At 40.8% G+C, this 27,586-nt stretch overlaps 1 protein-coding gene across 1 annotated transcript; it reads left to right on the top strand.

The window, feature by feature from the left end:
- The first annotated feature begins 1,754 nt into the window (after positions 1 to 1,754).
- On the top strand, positions 1,755 to 27,586 carry spata6 (spermatogenesis associated 6). The gene is made up of 14 exons (XM_080430707.1): positions 1,755 to 1,840; positions 3,150 to 3,287; positions 4,082 to 4,130; positions 4,267 to 4,308; positions 4,503 to 4,627; positions 5,658 to 5,738; positions 13,613 to 13,806; positions 14,571 to 14,760; positions 17,462 to 17,576; positions 17,899 to 17,939; positions 18,601 to 18,776; positions 21,844 to 21,934; positions 26,210 to 26,274; positions 27,013 to 27,586. Exons 1-14 carry the CDS (start codon positions 1,778 to 1,780, stop codon positions 27,173 to 27,175), a joined length of 1,533 nt encoding a protein of 510 aa, XP_080286833.1. The 5' UTR covers positions 1,755 to 1,777; the 3' UTR covers positions 27,176 to 27,586.

Genomic DNA, 27,586 nt, shown 5'->3' with positions numbered 1-27,586 from the left:
ACACACACACACACACACACACACACACACACACACACACACACACACACACACACACACACACACACACACATATGTATATATATTATTTACTCTTTACCCAATGCTGCAAAGTTTGCCTAAAAAAAACCCTTACTTTACAACCTTCTAATCAGCTGTGACCTGCTCAAATCCCCTGCTCATTATAATCACAGACACGATACCGGCAGCATAATTAGAAATAACAGATTTTTTGTATATACATTTCAACAAAACATTTTAACATACTGTACAACAAGATCATTGATGCACTAACCTAACAATCAAATATTCACAACCTCTGTAGAAAATATAGGTTTAGTGTGTGGACTACAGTGGCTGGATTCAGACAAAACTGTTTTTTAACAACTGTAGTTGTTGCATTGACACACACACACACACACACACACACACACACACATACACACACACATATACATATACATATACATATACATATACGTATACGTATATATATATATATATATACATATATATTATATTCAATGGTATTTGGGCTTTGTGCTCTAAAGAAATTGAGGGGAAAAAACACCATGCCATGACAAACACACACACACACACACACACACACACACACACACACACACACACACACACACACACACACACACACACACACACACACACACACACACACACACACACACACTGTATTGTATTGTTAAATATGTTTATAAACCCCCCACATGTTACACCTGTACAAGCTACTATTATTATTTATAGAAAGGGGATTGCCATCTTTGGCATTCCAATTTAAATCTGAAACCTGTTTACAGTCTAATCACAGTGGTTAAACATGGGTGTATGGAAAATGTGCTAAGTGCCCATTGAATGTGGATCAAAGGCCAATTTCAATAACGACCTGTTAGGGCGTAGGCTAATTCTTATAAATACATCCATCAATGCAGTGGTGGAAAAAGTACTAAAATGTTTTACTTAAGTAAAAGTATCAATACTGCAATGTAGAAATACTCTGCAAAAGTAAAAGTCCTGAATTCTAAATGTAATTAAGTAAAAGTACTGGTATCAAAATGTAATTAAATATACAAATATTTGCTTGTAGATCGGCTATTTTCAAATTGCCAAAGTTTAAATAGGGCTGAAGTGGTCTTGTATAAATATAAAAATCTTTTGCTTGTAGATCGGCTATTTTCAAATTTCCAAAGTTTAAATAGGGCTGAAGTGGTCTTGTAATTATAATCAAAAATATACAAAGTAACAAGTAACTAGTATAATATCTGCCTCTGAAATGTAGTGGAGTAGTACTTAGTTACTTTCCACCACTGTATACGTGTATTTTTCAAAATGCATAGTACAGTAATTGATTACATGTACTTAGTTACTTTCCACCACTGTATAAATGTCTTTTTCGAAATGCATGTATGTCTTTCATAAAACATTAAATGAGATGCTCTTACTTTGAAGGCAACCGGAAACCTTATATTTGCTAGCTCAGAAACCGGATGTGTTATATTTGCTACCGGAACGGAGCTTTCTACATTGTGGTGTTGCTAGTACTTTTACTTTGAAGTAATAAAACATCTGAGTACTTTTGATTCAACCACTGGTTGTGCGCCGGGGGCGCGCATTCAGCATCCGGTCCGAATGCACGCGCGCTCATGAGCGTTGCGTCAAACAAGACATTTGATTGGTCAGTTCTGGTCACGTGTCACAACATCCTCTTGCCTGGAGATTTCCTGTGTTTGGCAGCCATGACAACGAACCAAGTGTAGAAACCATGGGAGGAACGACTCCTTTACAGAAAGCTCTGAAATGTACCGTTTACCTGGATATACAGGCTGTAAGTATGATGATACTTATGTTTACTTTCGTTTTGATTGTTGACTAAATGATCCCGTGATCCTGTAGCGTGCTGTGGATCTTGTAATCTAACTACCTTCCTATAAGTATTCCCCCAATCCTTATGTTCTTATCATCCATCATCCTTTTATAATCCCAATCTGTTCTTATCGAGCAGATAAGACCCTGTTGAGCAAGATGCTGATCATGCAGTTATCTTGGCTGAAGTTTGGTTGTTTAAACATTATCTAAACTCTCTCTGTGCAAAGCTGTGTTAAACGTAGCATAGTTAGCTGCTGCATGTTGAGCTCTTTCTTCCCTAGAAATAAACAATTGTCTTAGTGAGATACAAATACAATTCAAAGGAAAGGAGCATAATCAGCAATCAATAAACATGTAACCAAGACACAAATAATGACCATAAAAGCAGGGGTCTTCAACGTGTTTCAGCCCAAGGACCCCCTAGCTGAAAGAGTGATGAAGCGCCCCCCCCCCCACACACTACATAGGCTACTGTATACAATTATATTTTTTATAGATTTCATAGACCAACACCAAACCTCTTTGCCTAATATAGCAGATCTACAAGCTCACAACGCCTCGCAGCGCGAGGCGTTGTGAGCTTGTAGATCTGCTATTTTTGGCTTAAAGGGGTATTTCACTTTCAAAAAAACTTTTGGTCATTTTATCATCTACTCAGGCCTTTGTGAGCCCCCCAGACAGTTTTTAAGTTGCTTAATCATTATTTAGATATTTGATATCCATTTTATCAGACATGCCCCCTTCCTATACAAACCCATTGTAACTTCAAACTTCATTTTAACCATGTTAGATTAATCAAAAACACCCGTCCTTGGTTCTGGTGACTCATCCTGCCCTCCTAATGTAATGCGTGAGGGGGCCATGTTTTTTTCAATTACTTTAAACACGACCCCCTCACGCATTAGGAGGGCAGGGTGAGTCACCAGAACCAAGGACGGGTGTTTTTGATGAATCTAACATGGTTAAAATGGAGTTTGAAGTTACAATGGGTTTGTATAGGAAGGGGGCGTGTCTGATAAAATGAATATCAAATATCTAAATACTGAATCGAGCAACTTAAAAACTGTCAGGGGGGCTCACAAAAGCCTGAGTAGATGATACAATGACCAAAAGTTTTTTTTTGAAAGTGAAATATCTCTTTAAGTTATCTTCAGAATAGGGATAATAGGGTTCAAGTGGTAGTGACCCCCTATTCTAACTGTTGAGGACCCTCTAGGGGTCCCGGACTGTTGAAGACCCCTGCCATAAAGATCACCGTTTGTGTGTAGATCACCTGCCCAGGAGTTGTGCTACACGAGCAGGAAGACCTCTACGTCAGTGTTTGCATCATGGGCCAGTACAGGAAGACTGCATGTGTGCCTCCTGTATTCCCTCTGCGCTTCCATCACAAGATGGTCTTCATCAAGGTGAGGAAGAAAGACCTATCTGTTTAGCCTCCTGGGTTGGCTTCATTATCTCTGCTGTCGGGCAGAAACCCTCTTTTACAAGGGAACCCTGGCCAAGAAAGTGAACACACACGAATTACAACACAAAATACAATATAAGATGCACAGCAAAAACACAAAGTATACATTGATACATACTGAAGCAAAACGGCTGCGGGCATCAGTTTTTTTTTTTATACATCTGAAGTAAACTTTTAAAATCACTCAAAGGGATTAAGTGTTCCTCCAGTTTAATGTCTTTCTGGAGCTGATTCCAGGACCATGGAGCATAAAAAGTGTCTGAAAGCATAAAAACTTTGGACGGACGGACAGGGGACAGTAAAAAGTGGCAGATTTCTGGGAGCGGAAAAGTAGCAGGCGCCGCTGTCCCACTGCTCCGTCTCCATACCGTTTACAGTAATACCGAGGTTCTCAAACATTTTCATGTCAAGGACCCCCAAATGTACTTGGCCACGGACCCCCATCTGAAAACATTTTGTGCCAGGGAACCCAATACAAGATTTGTGTGTAAAAAGTGTAATTTGTATTTTCAAATAGCCAATGTATAGGGTTAACTTAACTTAACTTTAGGGGCTGATTTTGATGCTATATTTTGCTGGGGACCCCCTGGAATCCCCTCAAGGACCCCTGGCGGGCACCCGGACCCCACTTTGAGAATCACTGCAGTAATACTGTACACAAAAAGTTAATTGCTGAAAAAAGACATCAGAAGTGGTCCGTCCGTGATGTTCTGCTTGTCTGTTATTCTTCCCCAGACTTTCCCGGGCGTGGTTGACCCGGGTGATGTGGCTGAACTCCTGGAAGGTATAAGCGGTCTCCTGAGGTTTGATTCCTCATCGCTCATCCCTGAATCATCTGCTGTTTTAGGCTTATAGGCTATTAGTTGTGATACTGATCATTAGCTTACAGGATGTTTGTGCTTTTTCTCTCTCCCGCTTAGCTGACACGACATCTTTCGAGCTGATTCAGCTGGTACCTCCAGGTATGCTTTCAGGATGATGCCATATGGGCATGTTCTGTTCTGAGTTTGTCAAAACAGTGCAAAAATAGCATCTCAACTTTATTTATGCGTGCGTGTGTGCGTGTGTGTGCGTGTGTGTGTGTGGGTGTGTGTGTGCGTGCGTGCGTGCGTGTGTGTGTGTGTGTGTGTGTGTGTGTGTTTGTGTGTGTTTTCAGTGGGCGAGATCCTGGCCACAGTGGAGGAGTGCACTAGAGACTTCCTGTACCCTGGACCCGGGCTCAACTCCAAAGCCGGGGCTCCAGAGAGAGAAATGCTGATGAAGAGGTCCCCTTCCTTCCCTGTAGGTTTTCCAACGTTCCCTTCGTTTTCCTTCAGTCTTTTCTGTCCATATTCTCCCCCCCCCCCTCACTCCCGGCCTGGTGTTTAACTCATTCAAACCGGGAACGCACCTGTGTAACCACTTTATCCATATTTTATACTTTGGCTATTGCACTAGCTTGTAGATCTGCTATTTTTGAAAAATCTACATTTTTAACTCAAATCTTTGCTTCTGGGTGGTCCTGGAACAAAATATTTTGAGAAGGGGGTCCGCGGCGAAATACATATCATTTTGGGGGTCCTTGACATGAAAAAGTTTGGGAACCACCGATATAGCAACATAGTTTTTTTTTTTTAAATGGTTAGGATTTAAAAGACATTTGTAGAATATATATATATTCATAGATTTGCAGAGATTTTCATGATTTAAAAAAAAATAGCAGATCTGCTCATAGCGCAGCACTCGCGCTGTGAGCTTGTAGATCTGCTATTTTTCAATAGCCCAAAGAAATCTAAAAATGACACAAACGCGTTCCCGGGTCGTAATGGGTTAAGATGTCACTCATCCTCCGGAATGATAGTCCTGTCTCAAGCCCACCAGACAGACCCTTCGTCATGATAGATGACTGGGATTGAGCCAATGTAAAAGCACACTCGTCACTTAGATAAAGACCAGTATTTCTATCAGAGGAGTGAGTTCAACTGACTTCTTCAGTCGTTCTCTTCCTCTCCCCCACTCTCGCTTCAGAGTTCTCTGAAGCCCCAACAATGATCTCGTTTAGATGTCTATGAACATTGTCGCGTTTTCTTTTTATGTGTGTTTGTGTTCAAGGCGTGCATAGCAATTGAGATGCCTCTATTCGCACTGTCATATCATTTAAACATCACTCAAGCCTTTCTTGTTTGTGCCTATTTGTTTTTTCTTGCGCCGACTTAGATTGCCGATTTACGGTTGTAAAATCTCATCTCCCTCGCCATGTTGCTTATGCGTGCTTTGGTCTCTCCATCCTTGTGTAAATGCTTGGTTTCTTCCTAATTCTGTCTTCCACCAGGGAATCTCCCCCAAAGTGGAGTTTTTTACCTCGTCTGTCATCGAGGAGAGTGGCGGAAAGGACAGCGGGGCCGTCTCACCTGTAAGTGTGTCTCGTACCAGAGAGTGTGCACACACACACACACACACACACGCGCACACACACGCACACACACACACACACACACACACACACACACACACACACACTCATGTCAAGCATATAGACAAACACAGGCACTCACGTTAAACATACGTTAATTCACTTAATTTTTTTGATAAGTTTATCAATATTATTATTATTTTTATCAATATTATAAACAGGAACTAGAGTAGTGGCCTTTAAGTTATACAGGTTGTTGAGAGGGTAACCGGGAAGGCTCGCCCCAAAACACACTCGGCCCCATTTCTTTCGCGGATCGCTCGCCCCGAGCGGTTCTTGGATTCTTGTATTTGTTTTACTGTGGTTAAGGTTAGGAATAAGGTTAGGGTTAGGCATAGTTTTACTGAGGTTCAGATTAGGCATAGTTTTACCGAGGTTACGTTTAGGATTAAGGTTAGGTTTAGGCATAGTTTTACCGAGGTTACGTTTTAGGCATACCTGGTGGCGACTGTTGCGAGGGCGCCAGATTTGACCCAGGGCGAGCGTGTTTTGGGGGCGAGCGTTCTTGTAGTCATTGAGAGTGCCCATCACTACAACAGTAAGTTTAGTTTCTAGATCAGCGGTTCTAGATCAGCGGTCCTTGAGGGGGTTCCAGGGGGTCCCCAGCTAAGTAATTGATAGTTGATAGTTAGGGAACCAAATGGACTCTTAGAGATCTGTAACTCAGAGAGTGTACAAATAGAACCAAACGGGTCCATTTGGTTCCATTTGCACACTCTCTTAGTCATGGGGGTCCATGGAAAAATGCATACCAGACTGGGTGTCCTTGAAGTAAAAAAAAAAAAGTTTGAGAGCCTCTGTTCTGGAGCATTCCGATGAGCAGCATCACTCTCAATCATTTGAGTCTTGTTTCCACCATATAGACCTACCTTCTATTGTTACCATGGCTACACTGCCATCCATCTATCCCTGTAGTGTTTCAAGGGTATCTGTTCTCTCCTTGTGAATGTAATTACAGAGAGACAGATCTGTGGTTCCGATAGCGGGGCCCTTCTTGCACCGCTCCCTGCTACTACACAGCAAAAAAAAAATAACCTGAGTGTTCTTTGGGTTTACCTCTGAGACTGTACTCTCAGAGTTAACCCGTTAAGGTCGGGAACGTATCTGTGTGTCATTTTAAGATTTATTTGGGCTATAAAAAAATAGCAGATATACAAGCTCATAGCGCTGCACCGAGTGCCGCGCTATGAGATTGTAGATCTGCTATTTTTTTTAAAAATCGTGAAAATGTGTGCAAATCTTTGAAATATATGTATTTTTAAAGTGAACATTTTAACTCAAATCTTTGCTTCTGGGGGATTCTACAAATGTCTTCTAAATCCTTACAGTTTTTTGAAAAAAGCGTATGTTGCTATAATATCAGTGGTTCGCAAACCTTTTTCATGTCAAGGACCCCCAAAATGATATGTATTTGGTCGCGGACCCCCATCTCAAAATATTTTGTTCCAGGGACACCCCCCCCCCCCCCAGAAGCAAAGATATATATATATATATATTCAAAGATTTGCACACATTTTCCAAAAGAATAGCAGATCTACAAGCTCTGAGCTATGAGCTTGTATATCTGCTATTTTTGAATAAATGACACAGATGCGTTCCCGGATTGAAGGGGTTAAAGGAACATTGTTTTGCTGTGTAGCAAAAGTAGGGCTGCAACGACCAATTATTTCCTTAGCGATTATTCTATCGATTTACTGTTTCAAGTCATTGGATAATCGAGAAGCGTTTATTCACAAATACTTAATAATCTGTTTTAGATTTCAACGAATCGATGAACCACTCTAGCGTTATTTTATACTTTTTTTATACAACAGTGTCATGCAGTAGGCTAATAGTGAAAAAATAGTAGATCTGTAAGCTCACAATGCTTCGTGACGCGACTATTTAAAAAAAGGGGGGAAAAAACGCCCCAAAATTGGGATCGATTACTAATAGAATATTTTATTAACCCATTAAGACCGGGGACGCATCAATGTCATTTTTAAGATTTCTTTGGCTGTTCGAAAATAGCAGATCTACAAGCTCGTAGCGCGGCACTCGGTGCCGCGCTACGAGCTTGTAGATCTGCTATTTTTGAAAAATCTTGGAACATTTGTAACTCAAATCTTTGCTTCGATCTGGGGGGTCCCTGGAACTAAATATTTTTGAAATGGGGGTCCGTGGCCTCGGGTCTTAATGGGTTAAATGATCTCGATGGCCATCAATTACATTGATTTAGTTTTATTTGCACCCCTATAGCAGCAAGGTCTTCATACAGTCAAGGAGAACCAGCCCAGGCAGTTGGTTACTCAAACTCACATCCTCCTCTCACCTGCGTCTCTTCTTCTCGTGTCCTTTTTGTATTGAAAGGGCAACCTGTGCTCAGCTGCATAAAATCACCATTTTACCCTGCAGAGGGGGTGGGTTTCATTCTCTCTCTTTTTCCCCCTCTCTCTCTCTCTCTCTCTCTCTCTCTCTATCTGGCCCTCTATCTTTATTTCTCTCCTCCTCCAGTCTCTCCGGAATTTATGGCGTATAAGGCACTTCCATCTATTCTCCTCAATATAATCTGCTCTGTGTGTGTGTGTGTGTGTGTGTGTGTGTGTGTGTGTGTGTGTGTGTGTGTGTGTGTGTGTGTGTGTGTGTGTGTGTGTGTGTGTGTGTGTGTGTGTGTGTGTGTGTGTGTGTGTGTGTGTGTGTGTGTGTGTGTGTGTGTGTGTGTGTGTGTGTGTGTGTGTAGTAAAAGAGAGTATGCTTGGCAGAGAGACAGCAATAGAGCTCTGTCTATTGTCTTTGAGAGAATGTAAGGCACCTTTGCTGCAGCTCACCGAAAAATACATTTGTGTTTTTGTTTTGTTTTTTTGGAGGGGCGGATACAAGGAAAGACAATCCTTGTAGCAGCTTGGCAGTCCTGTGGCAGTCCTGTTAGTAGCTTATGATCTATCGCATATGGGTTGGTGTGTTGTGCCAAAACACAGAGCCATATATTTTCCGGGTTGCACTAAACATAAGCAGAGGCTGTTTGGTTAACCCTTTAAGACCGGGAAAGTCATTTTAAGATTTCTTTGGCTATAGCAGATCTACAAGCTCAAAAAATGTGTAGGCTACAGTATGCAAAGATTTTCACAATTTTCACGATTTTTCAAAAAAATTGCAGATCTACAAGCTCGTAGCGCGGCACTCGGTGCCGCGCTACGAGCTTTTATATCTACTATTTTTGAATAGCCCAAAGAAATCTAAAAATGACACACAGATACCGGTCTTAAAGGGTTAAATGGGATGTCATTGACATCAAGGCAAAGATTGTCAATGTGTTCTCCTGGCCCCCCTTAGGGAGACATGCGGATCAGGGCCCAGCCGTGTGGCTGTCACACTGTCGAATTTCTCCATTCTCACGGACCTAATGGCTCTTCAACATGGGGCGTGCCAATTCGTCCCGAGCGTCCTGTTTTATCATGGATTACGGAATGAAAGCACCTGCTTACAGAAAATCTCTATATCTGTAATGGTGGGAAATATACATTCCATCTCTCACAAAGTGTCTCTCCTCTCCTTGCTCGCTTTTTCCTATACTCTCCCTCCCTATAGTGCTTTTCTCTCACCCCTCTAAACTGTCTTTCTGTATCTTATCTGTATCCTATTCCGTAGACATCTGTCTCTTATGCTTTCGCTCGTGTCAATCTTGCTGTTTTTCCCCGTCCATGTGCTTCTCGTAAAAAAAAAAGAAGAAAACAATTTTTTTAAAGGCCATCCGTCACTGTTGACTCGACATGGTTCTCTCTATTAAATGGTGTTTCTTTACACCTATCAACATCTTTTGCGTGGATGTCTAAGATAAGGAATTATTATAAGATAACATAAAAATTGTATTGATCCCTGGAGGGCAATTCAGGCGTCATAGCAGCAACAGCAGTGAGAATGAAACAAAGTACACAGGCACAGGTAAGAGTAAAAGTCAAGAACCAAACCAAGATAAATAAGAATATAAAATGAAATAGAGATCAAATGAAATAAAGTAAAATACCGAGCTGCTGGCCCTAGATGTCGGCACTGGATCGCTGAATGAGTGAACACAATGTACATCTATCAATAGATATAAATGTACAGTGAATATTATGAATGAATATAAATCTATTGCTATACATCCATCAACAGTGAATATATGAATGAATATAAGTGCAGTCTCTCAAAGGTTATCCTTAACCCATTAAGACCGGGAACGCATCTGTGTGTCATTTTTAGATTTATTTGGCTATTCAAAAATAGCAGATAACAAGCTCATAGCGCTATGAGCTTGTATATCTGCTATTTTTGAAAAATCGTGAAAATGTGTGCAAATCTTTGAATATATATATATTTTTAAGTGAACATTTTTAACTCAAATCTTTGCTTCTGAATCCTAACAGTTTAAAAAATATATATGTTGCTATAATATTCAATAATGATGGTTCTCACAAATATGATACATATTTGTCCGCAAACCCCCTCCATCTAAAAACATGTTCTTCCAGGGACCCCCAGAAGCAAATATTTGAGTTAAAAATGTGTATACATATATATATATTCAAAGATTTGCACACATTTTCACGATTTCTTTTTCAAAAATAGAAGATCTACAAGCTCATAGCGTGGCACTCGGTGCCGCGCTATGAGCTTGTAGATCTGCTATTTTTGAATAGCCAAAAGAAATCTAAAAAAATGACACACAGATGCGATCCCGGTCTTAAAGGGGTTAACAGGCATCTGTCAACGTTTGGCAGTGTTAACATCCTAGTATAGTCCCATCATGTGGAGGTGTGCCAGAGTCCATGCAGCCAGGAGTCAGTAATTCAAAAGAACAGACAGTGCCAAGAGTCAAGGCAATAAGAGTCAGTAATCCCACATGAACAGGACACACAGTGCAAGTTTGGGGGAGCCTGATGGCTACTGGCACAAAGGACTGGCCATGAAGGCACTTTGTGTGGTGCTGAGGAGGGATGAGGGATGTAGCTGGACGTGCTCCGCGTTCCTTGCCAGCTCCATCATCATAGAGGTGGATGAGAGGGGGGTTCTCCAGGATAGCGTCCAGCCTCTTTCTCATCCTCCTCCTCCTCCTCTCCGGGCCAAGGAGACTAGTTGTGCTTCAGGGGCACAGCTAATGGGGATTCTAACAGAATTAACAAAAAATCCCCAGCTACAGAGCTAGCCTTTACTGGATGAATGAATGCATTTTCGAATCCAAACACACTTGTGTTGTGGTACAATATTTTTTTATCATCATCACAAATGTACAGATCCAACCAACTCGCACTCAAAATCCAAATTCAATGACAGAAAAAAGCACAATGCTTATTCTTTGCCTATCCTTTACGATCCTTAAAAATATATATATTTTAATGTTAAGAAACCTTAAAATATGCTGCAAGATAAAGGAGAAAAAAAAGAAAGAAAATGTTTTACTCAAAACTGTACTCCTGAATAATTTGACTTTTTAAGGCCTTTTTAAAATCTCCCCTGAGATGTACACAATTTCAATCACTAAGGCTATTCCATAGTTTAACTCCCAAAAAACACATCTAGCTACATTAGTTCTTACTTTTTTACGTGTTTTTAAAATACATAACCCTCTTCAATTATACTTTCCTTCTCTTGGTATAAAAAGACGTTGAGTACACACTGGAAGGCTTTTACTCACTAAAGTCTAGTTTGTTGCCATCCCTTGTACTGATGTCACCCCCCACCCCCACCAACATACCATAGCAAAGAAGAAGACACACTGGTTACTACAATCTGGTAGAACATCTGGGCAGCAGCCTGTTGCACACATTGAAAGGACCTGCAGCCTCCTCTGTAAAAACTGCTCGCTCAGTCCCTTCCTGTAGTGTAGAGGGCCTCATATTCGGTGAAGTTGGTCAGGATTTTGGACATTTTAACATGGTTCAAAATCGGCACTGATCGTGATGATTGTGCTGGGGTACTTTATGTCTGTAATCCCACGAACAGGGGAGTGGATGGTGTCACCCATAGGTGCCCCGCCACAGAGAATTCTCATGGTTATTGTGTGGTCTCTGAGCAAAGCTTTGGTTTTCTTGTTTTGATAAGCAACCTGTAGCTCACGCTTTTATTGTCTCAAGGACAGACCCTCATATTTCACAATATACCGTCAGCTGCACGGCGACTAATCACTCAGCTTCTGGACAGGAAAGAGGGGACAGACCTTCACTGGCCTCTCCACCAGCAAACCAACAACAGATAGAAGACGGAACACAGAGAGGACAGAGAAGCCCTAATCTATGCTTTGTCGTTAGCTTGTGAATCCGTTATTTTTAGTGAGCAGCACCATCATGCGATGAAGCATAAATCAGGCTCGAGGCTGGTAGAGTGTGAGCAGAGAAGGAGGGAGGAGAATAAAAAAAAAGGGGGGAAACCTGACGTTGTTTAATTCCATTAATCCATTAAGACCGGGAACGCATCTGTGTGTCATTTTTGGATTTCTTTGGCTATTCAAAAAAATAGCAGATCTACAAGCTCATAGCGCGGCACCGAGTGCCGCGCTACGAGCTTGTAGATCTGCTATTTTTGAATCATCTTGAAAATGTGTGCAAATCTTTGGATATGTATATTTTTTTAAGCGTTTTTGACTCAATTCTTTGCTTCTGGGGATTCTACAAATGTCTTCTAAATCCTAACAGTTTTTTAAAAAACGTATGTTGCTATAATATCAGTGGCAAACTTTTTTCATGTCAAGGACCCCCAAAATGACGTGTATTTGGCCGTGGACCCCCATCTCAAAATATGTTGTTCCAGGGACCCCCCAAAAGCAAAGATTTTAGTTAGAAATGTTCGCTTAAAAAAGAAAAATATATATATATATATATATGTGTATATATATATATATATATATATATATATATATATATATATATATATATATATATATATATATATATATATATATATATATATATATATATATATATATATATATATACATACATTCAAAGATTTGCACACATTTTCAAAATAGCAGATCTACAAGCTCGTATGAGCTATTTTTGCCAAAGAAATCTAAAAAATGACACACAGATGCGTTCCCGGTCTCAACGGGTTAAATCAATACACTCTGAAATGGCAACCTCAATCAGGATTTATTTATCATTCCCTTCCTTTAAAAGAAATGAGTTTTAATGTCCCATGATGTCCCTAATTAGCATTTAGATAATCTTTGTTTTACAGCCAGGTAATGCCTCTTATCTCATTAGACTGGAGATGGCCATCAAACGCAATTAACATTTTTGTCTTAACTTATTTATCGCGAGCCCAGCACCGCCCGGAGGAAGCGGGATATTGCATCCGACAATGATGTTAGTGGCCATTAGGGTTATTGAAGTTATTCTGCAGAGGTGGTCTGAGCCGTGTGTGGAGTGAGAGAGGGACCTGTTGTTGTTGTTAACACTTATGCTGCATGAATTAGCTAATGGTTTAATGGTGTCATCGAAGGAAAACAAGTCTGTTTAGAGACTGGGAACAATAATTGGCTTAATGGCTAAGATGGCTGACACATCTGCAGTCGACAGAAAACTGTAGACATTGTTGAGACTAAAGCTGCATATCGTTAGCCTGGAAACCAGATGAGTCTGCCAGCTCAAATTTTACTTACTCGCATTTGCGTATTGGTCTGGCAATGCCAGGCTGGCATAATTGTATCCGTGCGTGTCCACAAATAACCTGAATCAAAGCACCGGTTGCCAGATGATGCTGACAAACTGGAAGAAAAGAAAATTACATTATTTTGTTGTCTCGTGCCAGCATTGTTGACTCTCTATCTCTTTTGTTCTTTTTACTTTTCTTTTCAGCCTGACTGTCTCTCTCCAGTGAGGACATCTCCGTCCCTGCTCAGGCGGAGCTCCGAAAAATGTCCGCCATCACCCAACCTACCATGTCAACCTCCATTCAGCCAACGGCATAGCAGAGAGCATGGTGGGAACTGTAGTCCCCAGGAAAGAAGGAAGGAAACCCATAATACGGAGGCCAAAAAGACGTGGTCAGGGTAGGGCTGGGCAATTTATCAATATTATATCCATATTGTGATATGAGTCTAGATGTCGTCTGGGATTTTGTATATCATAATATTGTGATTTGACAAGTGTTGTTTTTTCGGCCTTATTTTCTGCTATATATTAACTCATTCACTGCTAGACTTATTTCTGGCTGTGTGGTCCCACCGGCAATTTTGCGATTTTCTTACCTTTTCAAGTAGTCACACAATATTAATCTCTAGTATGATCGATCCCCTGATGGTTGCTAATCACGGGGGTTTCACTGTGCTTCCGTGAAAGAAAAGAAAAATTCATCGCGATTCCCGTTCGCTTGTTATACCCAGTTCAAAATAGAATGTTTCGCTCAAAAACACTTAGTAACACACAGGAAAACAGGGATTTTTTTCTCCGTTATTATTTTAACAGGGAAGTGAATGGAGCAGTAAATCTTTGGATCGCGTTATCTTCTGGTTCTTTGTGATAAACGGAAAAAATAAATAAATTAAGAGACAGTGTGGGCTTACTAAAAACAGCCATCAAAAGACATCATTGGCAGGGAATGATTTAATATTTTTTAAATATTTGTATATTATATATAAAAATCATCAAAAATGTTCAACATTTGCGAAAGTAGCCAACCTACAAGCTACACAAACCCTAGCCGACCTACGAGCTTGTACTGTAGGTCTTATTGTCACAATATCTATATTGAGGTATTTGGTTATATATATATATATATATTGTGCTATTTGATTTTGTCCATATCATTGGCCAGCCCTAGGTCGGGGTCTTCTACGGACTCTGGCTACCAGCAGCCCACGGTAGCCTCCAGGACACGGGCCCTGTCACCCTACACCCACCGCAGAATGTGTGAACTGTCAGAAGACGACAGGCAGAGACTCAGACACCTCCAGCTGGGGCCTCATCACTTCAAGAAGGAGACAGAGAGCCAGACACCATTCCTGGTTGGTATAAACGTTTAGCTCTGAATGAAAGTTTATTTTTTTCTCCAAGCTGTACAGTGATGGCACTCTGAAACGCTTGAGTTCTTTAAAAATCCTCAAGAGAGCCTCAATATGCCAAAGGGTTTGTCACTAGAAAGGAACCCGTGGGCATTCCCCTGTATTTTCAAACGGTATCGTCCTAGTCCCTAAAGGTTCCTCGAAGCTGTGTCATTTTAAGATTTCTTTGGCTATTAAAAGAATAGCAGATATACATGCCATGAGCTTGTAGATCTGCTATTTTTTGAAAAATAGTGAAAATTTGTTGCAAATCTTTGAATATGATTTTTTTTTTTTTTAAAGTGAACATTTGTAACTCAAATCTTTGCTTCCGGGGATTCTACAAATGTCTTCTAAATCCTAACAGTTCTTTGAAAAAACGTATGTTGCTATGATATCAGTGGTTCTCAAACTTTTTCATGTCAAGGACCACCCAAAATGATATGTATTTGGCCACGGACCCCCATCTCACAATATCTTTTTTGCTCCAAGGGACCTCGAAGCTTGTGAAAAGTTCTGGAAAATTCTAGAGAATTTCAACTTTGGATCTTTTTACCCATGTATTCACACGCACTCACGCAGGCACACCTCATCTGACGGTTACAGATGACTCGCTATAGCAACATTAGAACTCTGTCTTGACCACAGCGCGTCCCTGTTCTGGGGTCAACTATAAGGGTTTAATGCATGTAATCTGTGACTGCACAGATGAAACAGGTGTTCTTGTTTGGTTCACTGGCAAGCTGAGAATGTGTTGCATTTGAATGTGAATCCGACAGCAGGAGAGGATAAGCCCTGAAATTCAATTTATACTACAGCGGTGGTTCTCAAACTTTATTCTATTCCAAAAGACCCCCCGGTAACTGTGAGAGTTACAGACCTGTGAGGGTCCGTTTAGAACCCCTCAAAGGAACCCTCAGGGTTCCTGGACCCTCACTTTGAGAACCACTGACCTACAGTATATGACTATGTCATAGTCTTTAGCCATGAGATATTTGCTGTGGTGGAAATCTTTTAAAAAAAATCACGATTTTTCAAAAATAGCAGATCTACAAGCTCTCGGTGCCGCACTATGAGCTTGTATATCTGCTATTTTTGAATAGCCAAAGAAATCTAAAGTGACACAGATGCGTTCCAGGTCTTAATGGGTTAAGTAAGTATCACTACTGCAATACTGTTACAAGCAAAAGTCCGGAATTAAAAATGTACTTGAGTAAAAGTACAAAAGTATTGACATCAAAATGTACTTAAAGTACCAAAAGTAAAAGTACTCATTATGCAGAATGTCCCATTTCAAGTTTTCACATTTTGAAAACGGCAGATCTACAAGCTCACAATGCGTCGCGAGAGCTTGTAGATCTGCTATTTTCAAATGGCCGAAATGTATATAGGGCTGAAGTGGGTAATGTATGTTTTGTAATAATAATCAAAATCTACAAAGTAACTAGTAACTAAAGTTTCATTGTAGTGGAGTAAAAGTACAATATTTGGATCCGAGATGTAGTGGAGTAGAAGTAAAATTGGATATACTCAAGTAAAGTACAAATACCTCAAAATTGTACTTAAGTACAATACTTATGTAAATGTACTTAGTTACTTTCCACCACCGTTCAAATCTAATCAAATTTGGACGTATGACTACCAAATAAATCCACCAGGATGCTCTTTTAAACTAATTGTTTGAGTAAAGGTGTGAGTAGTTTGCGCTGTGATATACATGAATCCCACTTACTGGAATACAGCTGATGCTTTGATAAAGCATGTCTCTCTCTCTCTCTCTCTCTCTCTCTCTCTCTCTCTCTCTCTCTCTCTCTCTCTCTCTCTCTCTCTCTCTCTCTCTCTCTCTCTCTCTCTCTCTCTCTCTCTCTTCTGTCTCTCTCTCTCTCTCCCCCTCTCTCTCTCTGGTTTTCCTCTGGGGACCCCCTAGCCACAATTAACCTTGGTAATTAAGAGTCAAGCTGCAATTAACAAATAGTTACTTAATGGAGTAATTAAGTATCTCGGCCCGGCGTTGAATGCATTATCAAGGTGCGTTCAAGAGCCTTGCTTGCCCCATGTTGTTGTTGTTGTGTGCCCACGGGGTAGACAATAGTACATTAACTACATTTGGAACCCAGTCTCAACATACTATTGAAAGAGTAGTTGTCTTTTTTTGTAAACGTTTTCCTCCAATTGACTTTTTTTATCGTTGCGTTGTTGAATTATGTTTTGTATGATTCAGCGCTATGAGCTTGTGTACAGTATCTGAAATTGTTGAAAAATTCCTGGCCCAAAATATTTTTGAGATGGGCGGGGGTCCGCAGCCAAATACATATCATTTTGGGAGTCCCCGACATGAAAAGGTTTGAGAACCACTGCCTTATCATTTCAAATAGAGACACATCTTTTAGTTTCCAACTAAACAGACGTATTCCTTATTTCAATGGACGGTTGGCAACCGTACCACGTTATCCTTGGACTGTCCAGCTACTTCTGTCACTCTTTCTCAAACTGACTGAAGGGACTGTGTGAGATAAGTGTCGTTGCAAGCTACATAAGATGAATATGAAAATAACGCCTTTTTTAGGGTCTCGTATTAATATTTTTTCCTGATCGATTAATCTAATTATTGGGTGTTTTGGTGTTGACTTTGAGTGATTGATTGATTACCTGACCCCTGCACCAGGTCTCTCTTTGCAGCAGTGTCTCTGGGACTCCTTCTTCCTCACAGCGTCTATCCACTCCTAAAACCAGTAGCCTGCGTCACAGTCATTCCACTGGCTTCACAGCTGAATGCACAGGTAAGGCTTATCTGACACACACACACACACACACACACACACACACACACACACACACACACACACACACACACACACACACACTGCGCACGCACGCACGCACGCACGCACACACACACACACACACACACACACACACAGCTCTCACAAGCATACACACACACGGTCAGCCCATACACACTCTAACAAAATGCAGTTTCTTCCACAGCCCAGTTTGTACAAGAAAATGAATATTTTATAAGCTAAAAAAAAGAATTGTTGCACTTCACAGTTCTCCAGCGCCTCTATCTCTCTCTCTTGTCTGTCCTCTTGTCTCCCCCAGATCCCTCTCTCCTGGGGACTTACAGACCAAGAATAGCCAAAGTGAGTTACAGTATAAATATCAAGAGCCAGTCTTGTCATTTTGTTTGTCTAAAAAATGTATTAAAACGCTATCTATAGCCTACTGCATATTTCATATGCTTTTAAAAGTAGTCTCTATGTTTTAATGCGTGGTGTTTATACATACTATTCTAGTCGAGGAGAAAAGGGTCACATGGTACAAATAACTCTTAAATGTTTATTTTCACTGCTAGATAGTTAGGTTATTTGCAGGAACATCATTATTTGAAAGACAGTTTATTATACTATTGCAAAAGACATTGCCTGACACTAAAAGAAAAGCTTGAACATTTTGTGCAAATCTTTGAATACATATATTTTTTGAAAAAATAACCTTTTTAACTCAAATCTTTGCTTCTGGGGGTCCCTGGAACAAAATGAGATGGGGGTCTCCGGCCAAATAAGTATAGTTTTGGGGCTCCTTGACATGAAAAAGTTTGAGAACCACTGATATAGCAACTTACGTTTTTTCAAAAGAATCGGCCAAATTGCAAAAAATGTTCAAGATTTTTCAAAAATAGCAGATCTACAAGCTCATAGCGCTATGAGCTTGTAGATCTGCTATTTTTGAATAGCCAGAGAAATCTTAAGATGACACAGATGCGTTCCCGGCCTTAAATGGATTTAAACCTGTTTTTCCCAGCCAGGGCGAGGCTCCACGAGGACCCAGTCATCTCCGGGGATGATGTCGTCATCCAAGCACAAAGCTCCTATTAGAACCCCAGTGAGAGACACCTCTTTGGCCCAGTCCACACCTGGGACGTCCAGCTCCTCCAGAGGCCCTCCTCTGGTCCTCGGCAGCTCCTCTCTGAGGGAACGGTAAAGAACTCAGGGTTCTAGAACAGCGGTTCCCCATTCCCAAACCTTTTTCTGGGTCAGGGCCCGCACTTGAAAACCTTGAGCCTCTTGTACTTTGATTTGATTGATTTTTTCATTTCAAGGTCCATTATTTATTCAGCATTTGAGCCACTGACCACCATTTGATGAGATTTAGACTCTCAGACCTAAAACTTAGAATATTTTGTTATCGTTGGATAAGATTTTGTCCACAATTCCATGCTGTATTGATGTTGGTACCAATAGGAGAGATAACAGGCAAACGTTGAACAAAAGAACAATTCTTCTACATTCTCTAATTGTGTAGACTTATTGTAAATTAAGTCATGCAGATGTTAAACAATAATGTAACTCTTGAGAGCGTAAAATGAAACCAAATGGACCCTTACGGGTCCATTTGGTTTCATTTTACGCTCTCAAGAGTTAAACATCTAATAAGGGTCCATTTGGTTACCAACTCTCCATCGTTTAGCTGGGGACCACCTGGAACCCCCTCAAGGACCACTGGTGGTCCCCGGACCACTGGTTGAGAACCACTGATTTAGACCTCCAATCCTCCCGGGAGGGAGATTTTAATTGAGTGTAAGGCTGCAACTATTGATCATTTTCTTAGCCAATACTCTATCGATTAATAATCGATAATCACGAAGCGCTTAAAAACATCATATTCTTCTTTATACGGTATGTATCAACGATTGCTTTTAGCTTTTTCATATTTGTTAGTATGATTGACCATTTAAGGCCTATTTCATCATTTGTCTTACAAGGTGACACCCCAAAATAGCGCAATGCAACACATATTGAGATTGTAGATTGGCTATTTTAACAACTTTTGAAAAAAGGGAGAAAATATTAAAATATATAATAAAAAAATAATTTTAAAGGATATTTTTGGGCCTTTACGCCTTTTATTGATAGCACACAGTAGAGAGAGACAGGAAACGGGGAGAGAGACAGGGAGTGACACGCAGCAAATGTCGTCGGGCTGTGGAATCGAACCCGCGACTTGTTGTCATGCTACCTTAACCGCTAGGCCAGCGGCCAGCATTATTTTATCAAAATCTATTATTTTTAATATTTCGATTAGTTCGATTAACTGTTGCACCCCTGCTTGAGGACATAGAAAGTTGTATACTGTAAGTAATGAGGGTAAAGTTGGACTTCATTACACAAAACGTACTTTCATTCTTGTTTTCTTTTTAGATCAGTTATTTATTTATTTTCCTTTGCAGGAACAAAAAGTTCCTGTCTTTTGTGATCTGTGCGAGGTAGTCTTCCCTCCATGCAGGTTTGATAAAAGGGAGCAACAGCGATTGCAATGCCTGTAACTGCCTGTGTTTAATCCCTGTGATCTCCTGAGAGCATCAATGGATGCGAAGATCTGAAGAAGAGAGCATCAGAGTTTGTTCTAGCTGTGAAATCCTCAGCTTCCATCTAAACTCAGGCCTATAAGCCAAAAAACAAACCTTTTTTTTTGTTGTTGTTCTTGGTGGAATTCACCTGGAATTTGTCCTCATCTGCCTGGGTAAACCATTTGTTTGCTCAAAAGATCTCCGAAGGATTGGTGTGGTTAAAAAAACATTGCCTCTCAATGATTTTCCAATTATATATTGACAAATATGGCCCTGTCATCATGAGGTGCTAGCCATGCACTGTCGAGTGTGAGCGAGTGGGGCGTGCATGTGCGTACACACACACACATACGCATACGCCTCTAATCTTTAATGTTGATCACACTCGACAGGCAGGATGAATTCCCAGCCACCTCTCAAATTATGGGAGCTGATGTCTTGTCATGTTTGTTCATTACTTAGAAAGGAGGGAAAAGAGAAGGGAAAACAAAGAGGAAAATGGTATTGATTTGTGCTGCAGTCTGAGCCCTGATGCATTTGACCCGACGCACGCTTTAATACATTCTGAGAGACCTTGTCATCGATCGCGGCAGCTGCAAGTTGAACACACCGATGGGACCGATGTTCTGTTTTGTTTGTTTGTTTGCTCAAACCCCGGCCCTCCACCCCGTTCCCCCTTTTCTCAGTCCATAAGTAAACATTAAAATCAATAGACAATTTTAAAGTGGAAAGTAAATTGTAGGAAATTAATGATACTACTTTCTCAATTGGAAACGCGACAGGAGTTGCGAGGTGGGAGATTAGAGCGACCCCGGTAGATTCCCTCAGACGGGGAGAGGGACACGTCCCACCGTGACTCTAGGATAGGAAAAGAAAATGACAGCAACTTTTGCCCCATATGCCCCCGAAGTCTCAGTCTGTTCATGTAGACCAGAATGATTTGTCTTTGATGGCTATGTGAAGCAGGAAGTGAATTTATCTAATTATGGATGAATAAAGCTTCCCTATATCCCCAGACTGCTACCCAAGCTGTGGCATCAGTCAATCAATCAGTCAGCATTCCATCCACTCTGACCAAAATGGACGTGGACGAGAGGCAATCCTGGAATGTATTACTGTTTATACTTCTGTCTGTCTTTCATTGCCATCTTATATTTCACGAGTGCCCGCGGTCATCTTGCGGACAGAACGTTTATATTGTGCTGATGAAGGACGTTTCTGCCTCTAGTTCAAACACACGGCGGGGTTTTATCAATTGTGAAATTAGGCTTTTGTTTCCACACTCCATTTCGCATACAAGAAGGCCAAAATTAAAAACAAATTTGAGTCGAAGTAAGCGTTTGTGTCCCAAACGGCCTACCTGTTTCGTTTTGGGTTTTTTAATGCAGTGCATAGAAATGTGTCAAGCTGTACTTTAAGTTTGGTCGTGGCATATCCCAGCTTCCCTTAGGTCACAGCACAGACTAGTGGACATACTGTAAATAAAAGCTCTTACATCACCACAGTGGGAAGGATAGCAATGCATGAGTAGTTGTAGACGAGAGAATTCATGTAAGATTGTTCACTGGTAATTACTTTCTCCACCTTATCTTAAGCCTGCATCATTTAAGTGGCTTATAAAACAGGGGCATAGAATGGGTCGTTTGAGTTTCTTACAGGTTTTACAATGTTCTCTCTCTGTTTGTGTTGCCCTCCAGGTTCCAGACCAGTCGGTCCAGTCCCTCCCAACAGATCCACAGCCGGGTCCAGAGGATCCTTCAGACCCACAGAACCCCCCAGAAACACCAAGTAAGAAACACCTGTCCTACACAGTTCCACGCAGACGCTGACCAATGAACAAGGGCATCGCAAAGGCATTTTTGCAGCCAAAACCAGTCACACTGCTACTTAATGTGCATAGTTCATTTTAGAGGGATGGACAGGAATGGAGTAAACACTTAAGTGGCATGCACTGCATTGCAGATTTTGGTACGAATGAGACACACATGTGCACGCCATATTAACCTCAAAGATTTTCTCATTCACGACTCAAACCGTCTCTTCACCATGTTTATTCCTGTCATGCACTTTACATTCAAAAACCTTCTAAGTACCTGCTGGGGCTCTTGTTTTGTCTTCATGTACACTTCAAAAGGCAGGGAATTGGCAGAGGTTTGTGTTCAAAAGCACAGTGTAGCGCCAAACCACCACCCACCCACCCGCCCGCCGTCGGCCGGGCCGCTTGAAACATCCTGAATGGCGAAACGTTGTCTAATTACTCTAAAGCTGTGTGAAATCGGCTGTGGAATAAAGAGGCAGTATTGTGTGTGTGTGTGCGTGCGTGTGTGCGTGCGCGTGCGTCCGTGTGTGCGTGCATGCGTGCGGGATGGAGATGTAAGCTGCAGCTGTTGAGGACTCATCTCTCCAACACAAAAGACAGACAACAAGGTAGCCAAGTGCCACCGTTGGGAGCCACCGGCTACAAGAGGCTGAGGCAAAAGATTCGAGAGAAAGAAAGAGAGAGATTAAGAAAATCTTTAATCCTGAATGAAAGAGCGGGAGAGACTGAGGGGAGTTGAGTCTGAAAGGAAATTAAGTCAATTATTGACTCCCATAGGGTTGGCCTGAAATGGCTTTAATACAGACAATCCTAACTATTTTGTGTGTATGTGCGTCGGTGCACGTGAAGGACAAACGTCTTCAGGACAGAAGTGATCTATTTCATTCTGTTGCAGAGCATGCAATCTGCGATAGAATGAAAACAGCTCGTGGCCAGCAAGTTAAATGTGTTTATTATGGCTTCTTTGTACAGACAATGATGCGTAGACAGCTCAAGGTTGAGCTGTCTTAGCATCACATAAAAATATAAAAATATGAGACTCTGTACTGTGTTTTTCATGTGTGGAAAGAATTATCAGAAACACTCTGGATTACCTTCAACCAGTTAAACTCTATTATACTTATAATTGACCGGGGTCTGTACCTTTTCCCCTCTACACCAAAACTCTTCACAGAGAATAGCCGATCAACAAGCGCACATTCCGCACAATAAGTTGCAACACGCCATGTTGTGAGCTTGTAGATCTGCTCGCTGAATGTTCACCTATTAAGATTTAAGTGGTCTAACTTTAATCCTTGAATTGATACTGGTATATACACCAGCATCCAAAGCTACTGTACTTTATCTTTTGATCAAATGATAAACTTATTTTCCTCTGTGTGGCTCAGCATAATGAGTGGTGAGACTGCTTGCTGTGGTCATTGTATCATAGCCTGAGCAAGAGGCTGCAACAGGTCAGCATATCACATGAATTTCCCACTCAAATGACAACGACATACTGTAGTGTGTAAAATAAATGACCAAGTAGACCAACACTGCCATCTGGAGTGGACTTCCCTTTTGTTCATGGAATGTTGATAAACAAGTACTATGTACATACTATGTATGTATCCATTCAATCCGGGAACGCATACTGTGTCATTTTAGATTTTTAGCCAATATTTTATACTTTGGCTATTCAAAATGTGTGCAAATCTTTGAATATATATATATATATTTAAAGCGAAAATGTTTAACTCAAATCTTTGCTTCTGGGGATTCTACAAATGTCTTCTAAATCCTAACAGTTTTTTTTTTCTTTCTTTAACTTATGTTGCTATAATATCAGTGGTTCTCAAACTTTTTTCATGTCAAGGACCCCCAAATGATATGTATTTGTCCGAGGGCCCCCTAATCTCGAAATATTTTGTTCCAGGGACCCCCAGAAATCATAATCATAAAATCATTGTTCCAAGGAGATGGTCCAACACCTCCTTTCCTTTGCGCTGCTGAAACATTTTCCAGGTGTTGCTCCTCTCTCCCACTGTGAGGAGGCAACGATCTCTTCTTCTTATTATTATTCTCCCATTGTCTTCTTTAAGAATAGCATGGCAATAAGAATGAGATTTCATCTTGTTTCATTTATATGCTTAACTATTATATGTGTTGCAACGTCTAGGTTTTGCTTACAACAAAATTATCTGAATACAGATATTTCCGAACGTGGTTTGGATAAGGAAAATAAAAAAATGACATATTCTTGCTCAACATTAATTTTAACATAAGCAAAACATACTTTTATGTAACACCAGTTAACTGATTGGGAATGCCCGTCGCTGCGTGAACCAAGCATTTTAAAGTACATGCTTGGTTGGCGACTTGGCGCCGACTTGTACTTATTCCAAGGATGACGTAGACTAGAGGAAATGCCCTCACCTTGAAGGAGAGACTCTCATTATTTCTTCCTCTCCTCTCTTCCACTTGATCAACCTTGATAAGTTATCTCTATCATCTCTGTAATGGCAGTTGTTTGTGGACGACATCTCTTTTATCTCGGGGAGTAACGTGATGACTTGCCTCTGTCTGTGTGATAGTGATCGCTATGGTTTTGGGAGGGGGGGGGTTCTGTACTGTCTGCAGTGGCTGTCTGACCTTAGCACCAGCTCCCATGCTCTTTATGTCATTGGTTCTCAAAGTGGGGTCCGGGGACCCCCAGGGGTCCTTGAGGGAGTTCCAGGGGGTCCCCAGCTAAATGATAGATAGTTAGGAAACCAAATTGACCCTTATGGGTCTGTAACTCAGAGAGTGTACAAATGGAACAAAATGGACCCTAACGGGTCCATTTGGTTCCATTTGTACACTCTCAGAGTTACATTAACATTGATTTTACAATATAAATTGGGGTCCGAGAGATAGAAACGCCATTAAATGGGGGTCGGTAGCCTAATGCATGTCAAACTGGGGGTCCTTGAAATTAAAATGGTTGAGAATCACTGCTAGAGCTGTAAAAATCTTCTCTTATGGGGTTCCTTGGCAGATTTTCAAATGGGGGGTCCCCGAGCTAATAAGTGTCAATTTGGGGGTCCTTGACATGAAAAAGTTTGAGAACTACTGCTTTATGTCCAGCAAAGTAAAGCCACATTCACATTTCAGAAACCTCTTGTTTTCTCCAGTTTTGGAAAGATTAAAGTGTCATGTCCCAACAGCAGCAGCATGCTGTGTATCCAGAATCTGTTGCCAAAGAAAAAATGTCTGACTCATAATCCTCAATTTCGTCCAGACAATATGTCTGGATCACTAACTAAAATGTATGAGGCCCTGGGGGCACAAATGAACACTCTGTTTGAGTTCTAGTTGCAGTGGCAGTGGCAGTGGCAGTGGCATTGTCAATGTCTATTCTGGGGTATCTGTCCCAAACACTTCTCCCTCACTTATGGACAAAAAACATCATGGCCGTTCCCCACCACACATAACCTATTAAGACCTGGAACGCATCTGTGTCACTTTAGATTTATTTGGCTATTCAAAAATAGCAGATATACAAGCTCATAGGATTTAGAAAAAAAAAAAAAGAATTGCCTCAGTGTAATCCTCAGTTCTTACAGAACAGTACATATGATCCTCATCCTACCTCTCTAGATGCAGAGAGGGATAAAATGTATATCCAGAAACAAAGCATAGACGTATTTTTTCCCCAAATATGCATATGGGGAAACTGTATGCATTCTCTCAAAACACATCAAATGGAGAAAAAAAAAACAATATATTGGTTGGGTTTGACATTTTGTTGCTCCCTGTCCATCTATTTAGTCAAAAGCATCAACCTCACCAGGTCAAATTCCTTGTATGTGCAACAAATGAGTGAAAATAAAGACTTATGATGGATTTTTACACTCTAGAATACATAACGAATAACGACACATTTTACATTACAGTTTACAAGAAATTAAACATAGAGAAGTAATAACGAGGTACACAATTTACCTTGTATTTAAGGAATAACAACCCTGTTTTCAGTGACACATCAAAAGCTCACCATGTTTTTTGAGACCATTTGGATTCATCCTCCTCTTCCTCCCTGAATTAAATGTTTTGAGGTTTGATTTGTTCTTGAAGAATAACTTGTGTTGCTTGCAGTGTTGCCTGCAGTGTACCCTGTCTGTGGTCTCTGTCATTTGTTGCCTTCTGTGATGCTTCTTACTACAGTAGTATGGATTTCTGTTAGGACTCTGACTGTATGATGTTTGTGTGTTGTTTCACATAAGGGTCAGGAGAAAAGTACATCGGATCGCTGTGACATCTCTAGTGACAGCCTGGACCACTGCACCAGGTAAAATACTGTCCTATTCAACATATTGACCACCTGATTGATTTCGCTACTGACTTCTCAATTATTACCTGTCATATAGCGTCACATCCGATCATGTCTGCACTAATAATATACAGTATAATCAGGATGGTTAGGCCTGACAATGTAACTTAACCTAATAGCGTAAAAACTTATAATAATTCATTGTTCTGGACTAAGACATACCTTTTCATTGCACAAGATGGTAGTGATTTCCAATAGTTCTTCATATTTCTTTCCCACACTAATGTTGTTACTTGTTAGGATGTGTTATAATCAAAAAAGAAGCACACGTGTGTTGTCCAAAACCAGGCTGGGATCATTGAAAATAAACAACGAGCAAAAATGATCTGCACACTACAGCTCCCTTAAGTGACATTTATTTCAGCATTCGACGTTTCAAGAAAACTCCGGCTCGAAATGTCAGTGTTTTGGTGGATGCCGGAAACAAAAATCGCTTGAGGGAGCTACAGTTGTTTGCTATTTGATCTTGGTTCGTTTTGGGTTCAGCACCTTCTTCAAAAGGTTTGTGGATGTGCGTGATATTGAAAATAAGCACGCCTCTACTGCAGAGAGTATACCATATGTGGTCTGTTTAACCACATGAACCCTACTTTCTCTATTCTGGTCTGGGCACGTCATAATTCCATAGCACCTCTCAAAGCAGTCCCTCAAACGTGCTACACCATGGTTAAAGGTTTTGTTTTGTCTTTGTCTTAGCACTAGAGGTGGTGTGAGGGGGACGTCTCTCCAAGTGGACAACGGGTCCTACTGGAGCACCCAGGCGTCCCTTTACAGCGGCAAGCCCCATAGAGCTGTGTTTGAGGACAGTCTGGGAGAAATCTACAAGGACATGTACAGGAAGGCCTCTAGCTCCAACTAACATGTACGGTGTATTGAATTGTAGTGCATTGCAAAGGGTCAAAGACAATTCATAGTTCAGGCACTAATTCACGTGGCTGTTCACTTTGCAGAAGGAAACCCAAGTGGACCGGTGACTGTTCATTATCTATTGTAGCTTCATGAAGCATATGTAGTGTCTATTGCGCAAGTTAACAGCCCTGGCAGCAGATATGATTTATGTCTGGTTGTGCCACCATATAAAAAGAAATGTATTTTTATTAGCATTCCGTCCAGTTAAATATCCTAACATAATCGTCGCTGTAGGGGAGAAACCTTGTATATCCAAAACTCTTACTTTTCAGGAAAACAAGAACGAATAAGTATTTATAAAAATGAGGGGGGTCAAACAATGAAAATGTTTTACTTGCAATGTTCGACATTCTGTCTAGAA

This window comes from Gymnoscopelus braueri (assembly GCF_963280865.1).
Source record: "Gymnoscopelus braueri genome assembly, chromosome: 6".
NCBI classification, from domain to species: domain Eukaryota; kingdom Metazoa; phylum Chordata; class Actinopteri; order Myctophiformes; family Myctophidae; genus Gymnoscopelus; species Gymnoscopelus braueri.
Note: the sequence above shows the minus strand (reverse complement) of the source record. Positions and strands in the feature narration are given on the sequence as shown.

What these genes read in the sequence shown, in the direction of transcription:
- spata6 (XM_080430707.1), top strand. Translation starts at nt 1,778, where the DNA reads ATGGGAGGAACGACTCCTTTACAGAAAGCTCTGAAATGTACCGTTTAC. An exon ending in TTTACCTGGATATACAGGCT is followed by an intron (nt 1,841 to 3,149) that starts GTAAGTATGATG and finishes GTTTGTGTGTAG; the next exon opens with ATCACCTGCCCAGGAGTTGT. An exon ending in AGAGCCAGACACCATTCCTG is followed by an intron (nt 14,761 to 17,461) that starts GTTGGTATAAAC and finishes CCCCTGCACCAG; the next exon opens with GTCTCTCTTTGCAGCAGTGT.